Source organism: Aulonocara sp. 'chitande type north' Nkhata Bay, linkage group LG11 (genome assembly GCF_057382095.1).
Source record: "Aulonocara sp. 'chitande type north' Nkhata Bay isolate Kocher_YH1m ecotype deep benthic linkage group LG11, A_spYH_male_GT1.1, whole genome shotgun sequence".
Taxonomy (NCBI): domain Eukaryota; kingdom Metazoa; phylum Chordata; class Actinopteri; order Cichliformes; family Cichlidae; genus Aulonocara; species Aulonocara sp. 'chitande type north' Nkhata Bay.
In genome coordinates, this window is record NC_141354.1 from 31,568,548 (window position 1) to 31,575,744 (window position 7,197).

The 7,197-nt window shown below is 38.1% G+C and overlaps 1 protein-coding gene across 1 annotated transcript; it reads right to left on the reverse strand.

Moving 5' to 3' along the window:
• Positions 1-1,329: 1,329 nt before the first annotated feature.
• LOC147319477 (chemerin-like receptor 1) lies at positions 1,330-6,511 on the reverse strand. The gene is made up of 2 exons (XM_086310021.1): positions 6,496-6,511; positions 1,330-2,862 (listed from the first exon to the last, which is right to left on the reverse strand). Exons 1-2 carry the CDS (start codon positions 6,503-6,505, stop codon positions 1,784-1,786), a joined length of 1,089 nt encoding a protein of 362 aa, XP_086166147.1. The 5' UTR covers positions 6,506-6,511; the 3' UTR covers positions 1,330-1,783.
• Positions 6,512-7,197: the final 686 nt, after the last annotated feature.

Below are 7,197 nucleotides of genomic sequence, written 5' to 3' on the forward strand. Positions count from 1 at the left end.
GGTTTAACACAGTATAAATATGCGAGTGAAGAAGAACATTCTCAAATTGTTAAAAATATCTATGACAAAGTTATATCTGAAAACTTATCTCTGTTGGGCAACTTCCTGTCAGAGCAGTGGATCAGTGGTGCTTTTATGTTACAACAAAGAAATGCCCCATGCTACACTGCAGAGGTGTGGACTCGAGTCACATGACTTGGACTCGAGCCAGACTCTAGTCATTAATTTTATGACTTTAGACTTGACTTGAAAAAATGTTCTAAGACTTGTGACTTGACTTGGACTTTTACACCAATGACCTGGGACTCGAATTGGACTTGATCCGGTTTACTTGAAAAGACTTGATATTTCACCCCAAATATAAAATTTAACATGCATATTATATAGAAAGTGTGCATCATTTATTCAAACCACACTCTGTACGTATGTGTGCGTGAGCTGTAGCACAGCCAATCAAATTAACCAGATTTTTTAAAAAAAGAAAAGGAAAAAAAAAACCCTCAAAAATGCTGCAAGGAGTTATTTTTTTCAGGTACATAAACTATGAAGTAGTCAACAAAAAACCGAAATGCAATATGCAAAACATGCAAGAAGAGAATCACAGACAGAGATGGAACAACTTCCAATTTTCTCCGACAGTTGAAGTTGCATAAAGAACAGTAGGTGGTCCTTCTCTTTTGCTACGATGAGATAGCTGACTTCATCTAACTAGCAAATGTTGTCCAGGCTACATTGGTGATACAGTTTTTTTTAATGTGTATGATATTTTTGTCATCCGATTTTAAAGCCCGTCCTACAAGCGCATCCAAGACTAACATGCAGCTTATCTCAGAACTGTCGGTGAAAATTATTCTTGGAGCTAAGTTTAATTGAACTGCATTTTATAGAGGTGCAATTTCACAATTTGTGTATATTTTCCAAGTTCACTATTTCGTCATGTGTTGAGAAAAATACAGATTTAAAAATTACATGTTCTAATATTTACATTTAGCATATAACTGCAACATTCTTTTTTTGTTTTTTTTAGGACTCTAAAGGACTTGAAATTCAAAGTTTCAGACTTGTGACTTTACTCTGACTTTTACACCAGTGACTTAAGACTCGACTCTGACTTGCCTGACATTACTTGAGACTTGACTTGTGACTTGAGGATAAAGACTTGAGACTTACTTGAGACTTGCAAAACAGTGACTTGGTCCCACCTCTGCTACACTGTGATGAAGACGACTTTGGACCATTTAATTTTAAATTGCTACAGAACACAGAGATAAGACAACAAATGGCTACTGTGGGTTTTGAGATTGATAACAATATAAAATCTGTAAGGTATGGTTTATTACGAATTTTTAAAGAAATGAGACAATTATTCTGGTTAATTATGTGCATAATTAATACCCCGTTCAGTGGATGCTGATATTAAAAAACATGAAATAATCTAGAGCATTAGAAACTCATATACACAAATATAAAGCTGTTCTTCAATCAAAAATGTTAATATGACTGTATGGATTACATAATTCATTTTTAACAAATTAAATACCACAATTCAAAGCTTCATAGGTTTTCTATTATAATGGCTAGTTTAGTTTTCTTACTACTGCATGGAGCATAGTGAGATTTCCCCTGGAATAGTTAGAAAAATCTAAAGAAAACAGTAGGGGTCACAAAAACAAAACAACAAAACATTTTAGATTTTTTTGCACAAATTTACAATCTGAATCATCCTGAGATTAAATTTTACATTAAAAAATTAATTCAAATTTACATTGCCAACGGTAAGTTTTTATTCGGGGTTTGGTGTCTCCTCAGTGATGACTACTTTGCTTTCTGTGCAGGATTCAAAAGCAGCTGGGTCGATCTTCTCCAAAGTTGCAGCAGCTTCTGACTTTTGGGAAATCCTTGAAAAGGTTGATGACACAGAGCGAGTGGACATAAACGATAAATGGTCCTCTGCCAGAGCACTTTCGAGTACAAAACATACAGACTGCTGAAGCTTCTTCATGAATTCTTCACACATGAAAACATAAAGGATGGGGTTCAAGCAGCTGTTCAGAAAAGCCAGACTCAAAGTCAGAGAACCCACGATTCTAACAATGGGCAAGGTTTTAGGGTTAGTCACAGCCTTTAATTCTATAAAATTGCAAACATGGAAGGGCAACCAGCAGATGAAGAATGCAAAAATGATTGAGAAAATGATTCGGCGAGATCTGCGTCTCCTTGTTCTTGACATGCGCATTGCACGTATGCCTATGGCCACATAAGACACAAATATGACCAGGAATGGGATCACAAAGCCCATAAGAAAGCGAAAAATGTGGAGACTCCATTGCTGTTCATGTGTCATAGAATAACCACAGTAATATACCCCATTGTATTCCACAACAGTGCGAAAAGTTGCATAAGGAGTGCTGCAGACCGCAGCAATCACCCAGATACCAACACATATGAGCTGAGCTTTGCAGACTGTGCGCTTGTTGTGTGCCCACACCACCACCCAGATGGACAAACAACGATCCAAACTCATGGCTGTTAAAATGAAGACACTGGCAAACATGTTGACTAAACTCAAAAAACTGTTGAGCTTGCACATGAATTGTCCAAAAGGCCACTGGTGACTCTGAGAGAGAGAAATGATCGAGAAAATCAGGAAGCCTGTGAAGAGGAAGTCAGCTATGGCCAGGTTGAGAAACCAAACTGAGTCAACTGTTTTCTTCATTTTGAAGCCCGTCACATAGATAACCAGAGCATTGCCCAAAGTTCCAGCTATAACTATCATACAGTAGATGACAATAGAGGCTGTTTGTATGTGTCTGGAAGCTGCATCTTGTTCAGGTGACTGAGTTGCATTGAAACTGATGTTACCTGAAAACAAGAAGGAAAGTATTTTAAGAAAGATTATTATTTAACACATTATACATCATACACAGAAAAATAGGGCAAAAGAACAAAAAATAATATTTGATTACGTGCACTATACAGTGGGGCAAAAAAGTATTTAGTCAGCCACCAATTGTGCAAGTTCCCCCACTTAAAATGATGACAGAGGTCAGTAATTTGCACCAGAGGTACACTTCAACTGTGAGAGACAGAATGTGAAAAAAAAATCCATGAATTCACATGGTAGGATTTGTAAAGAATTTATTCGTAAATTAGGGTGGAAAATAAGTATTTGGTCACCTCAAACAAGGAAAATCTCTGGCTCTCACAGACCTGTAACGTCTTCTGTAAGAAGCTTTTCTGTCCCCCACTCGTTACCTGTATGAATGGCACCTGTTTGAACTCATCATCTGTATAAAAGACACCTGTCCACAGCCCCAAACAGTCAGACTCCAAACTCCGCCATGGCCAAGACCAAAGAGCTTTCGAAGGACACCAGGAAAAGTATTGTAGACCTGCACCAGACTGGGAAGAGTGAATCTACAATAGGCAAGCAGCTTGGTGTGAAAAAATCAACTGTGGGAGCAATCATCAGAAAATGGAAGACATACAAGACCACTGATAATCTCCCTCGATCTGGGGCTCCACGCAAGATCTCATCCCGTGGGGTCAAAATGATCATGAGAACGGTGAGCAAAGATCCCAGAACCACACGGGGGGACCTGGTGAATGACCTGAAGAGAGCTGGGACCAAAGTAACAAAGGTCACCATCAGTAACACACTACAACGGCAGGGAATCAAATCCCGCAGTGCCAGACGTGTTCCGCTGCTGAAGCCAGTGCATGTCCAGGCCCGTCTGAAGTTTGCCAGAGAGCACATGGATGATACAGCAGAGGATTGGGAGAATGTCATGTGGTCAGATGAAACCAAAGTAGAACTTTTTGGTATAAACTCAACTCGTCGTGTTTGGAGGAAGAAGAATACTGAGTTGCATCCCAAGAACACCATACCTACTGTGAAGCATGGGGGTGGAAACATCATGCTATGGGGCTGTTTTTCTGCCAAGGGGACAGGACGACTGATCCGTGTTAAGGACAGAATGAATGGGGCCATGTATCGTGAGAGTTTGAGCCAAAACCTCCTTCCATCAGTGAGAACTTTGAAGATGAAACGAGGCTGGGTCTTCCAACATGACAATGATCCAAAACACACCGCCCGGGTAACAAAGGAGTGGCTCCGTAAGAAGCATTTGAAAGTCCTGGAGTGGCCTAGCCAGTCTCCAGACCTCAACCCCATAGAAAATCTGTGGCGGGAGTTGAAAGTCCGTGTTGCTCGGCGACAGCCCCAAAACATCACTGCTCTCGAGAAGATCTGCATGGAGGAATGGGCCAAAATACCAGCTACTGTGTGTGCAAACCTGGTAAAGACCTATAGTAAACGTTTGACCTATGTTGTTGCCAACAAAGGTTATGTTACAAAGTATTGAGTTGTATTTTTGTTATTGACCAAATACTTATTTTCCACCCTGATTTACGAATAAATTCTATACAAATCCTACCATGTGGATTCATGGATTTTTTTTTCACATTCTGTCTCTCACAGTTGAAGTGTACCTCTGGTGCAAATTACTGACCTCTGTCATCATTTTAGGTGGGGCAACTTGCACAATCGGTGGCTGACTAAATACTTTTTTGCCCCACTGTATATATATCGCTATATATATAGCGATATATATATATATATATATATATATATAGATAGATAGATAGATAGATAGATAGATACCTTCAAAAGTTTTAGAACACTCCAATTTTTTCAGTTTTTTATTAAAAATTATGCACTTTAATTTCTAATTGCATTCTGAAATGAAAGCATAGTACAAATAAGCAATTGGAGTTAAAAACAAACAAACAGATAATGGAATCAATTTATAGACCAAAATGTTTTCTAAACCTTTGACTCATCAAAGCAGCCACCTTTGGCAAATATAACAGCTGAACACACCCGTGGCATTCTTTCTACAATAGAAATCAAATATTCTTCAGAAAGTTCTTCCCATATCTGTTAAAGAATTTCCCATAAACATGTGGCACTTGTAGGTTAGTTTGCTTTCACTGTTCTGTCCAGTTCATCCCAAACCGGCTCGATGGTCTGGAGACTGTGCTGGCGACTCCATGTTTCCAAGCTTACCATCTTGTTCTTTTTTCCTGAGGTAGTTAGTTTGGACTTATGTTTTGGGTCATTATCTTGCTGTAGGATGAACCCCTGACCAACTAGGCACATACCAGAGGGTATTGCATGGTGATGGAGAATGTTGTGGTAGCCATTTTTGTTCAGGGTGCCTCTCACTCTGTACAAGTCACTGACCCTCAATCCAGCAAAACACCCAGACCTTCACACTTCCTCCTCCATGTTTGACATTAATGCCACACACTGTGGAACCACCACTTCGCCTTCTTGACGGCGTACAAAGATCCTGCGTGATGAATAAAGATTTCGAATTTTGATTCATCAGTCCATAATACCTTCTTCCAGTATTCAGTAGTCCAGTGGTAGTGTTTCATGGCCAAGCCTCTTTGTCTTATTCTGACATCTTTGCAATGGCTTTCTTGCTGCAATTCATCCTGTCAAATCTGCAGCTGGAAGTATTCTCCTTAAAGTTAAAACTGAGACTAATATTAAGCTGTGCTTAAAGCTGTTGCTGTGTGAGCTGTTTATCACGCAAGCTGTTAACTCTCTGTGCCAAACCTCTTCCTGTCAGAGTTTCCCCAGTTTCTGAGTGCCTTTTGATGGTGAAAGAAAAAGTACTCACTGACACCTAGACTTTCTTTGCAATTTCTTTGTAGGAAAGACCTACATTTTTAAGTGTTACAAGGGTCAGTCACTCTTCCGTTGCTAATTGCCTTTTTTTCCACAATTTTTGTAGCAACACACTACTTTCTGCAGTACAATATTGTTCAACTGATGCTCACGAGGTTATGGTACCACAGTGTGTTCCAACACTGCTTTTATGCAGACAAAGGGGGTTGTAAGTACTCCAAAAAAGTTGGAACACCTGTAGGAATTAGTAGTACCAGCTTTCAAGGCATGACAACCTCCATTCCTGCAGAACAGCTTTAAATTGTTAACTCATTTTGTGTTTGCTGAAACAGGTCTTTTTGTGTAATTTTAAAATATACATTACTTCTCAGTTTTAGGTAACCTTACCTTTTTTTAACCCATGGCAGTCAACCATTTAGCTATGTACCACTTCAAGCTTGATCTGAACTGAACCGCAATAAATAACTGGAAAAATTGGGGTGTTCTACAACTTTTGATCGGTAGTGAGTGTGTGTGTGTGTGTGTGTGTGTATATATATATATATATATATGTATATATATATATATATATATATATATATATATATATATATATCCACTATGCAACCCTTACTTCCAATATGCTACTAGATTATGTCAAGTACTTTATGCAAGCTGAAATTTTGAATTTGTTTAACTTAATTTATGTTGTAATCAGAAATGATAACAGGCATGCATGCTCATCTAAATAACTTTAGCAGGAATTCATATCAGCATTCAATGCTAATACATTTTATATTTAAAGTAAATCATCTTACCCCCAGTCATGTTTCTTTTAGCTGACAGACGTTATTCTAAATTGATCTCTATCTGTTGCTGCTTATACTTGCTCTCTATCTTCGATTACTCCTCCCTCTGAGTTGCTGCAGATGAGGCAATACTCACACAGAGAGATGAATAGACAAAATAACAGAAATGCCTCAATATACACTGATGAAGCAACAGAGGAGTGCATGACATTTGGTGAACCTAAATGAATATTTTTTGATTACTTTTAAAAGGTTACACGTCTTACTAGATTAGTATTTATTGCAGTGTGTTGTATTTGTATTTTGCATATTTCATTGTATAAGAGTAATTGCTTGTGGTTAGTGTATTTTTTTCTGCTATATTATGCTAAATTTTAAACTTCCTCATACACTTTTACAACTCTTTGACCTATCAAACACTCACTAGCTGTCTGAGTATATGTTTCACAGATTAACCCAACAGCAGTGCAGTAGCTGTTTTGCAGACTATTATTAATTGTCAGTAAAAGTAGTACAATCCAGTGGGGGTGTTCGATATAAGGATATATATCGGATGACGATATAAAAACGTCTATCATTTCATTTTACACTATCGTTTGTTTCATGGTATCGCAAAATAAACTGTTTACGGCACAATTTTTTCATTGTTTTGATGGTCACTGTAGTGGCTATAATAATTTCTTAAAGTTCTCTCTTTCTCTTATATTTAAT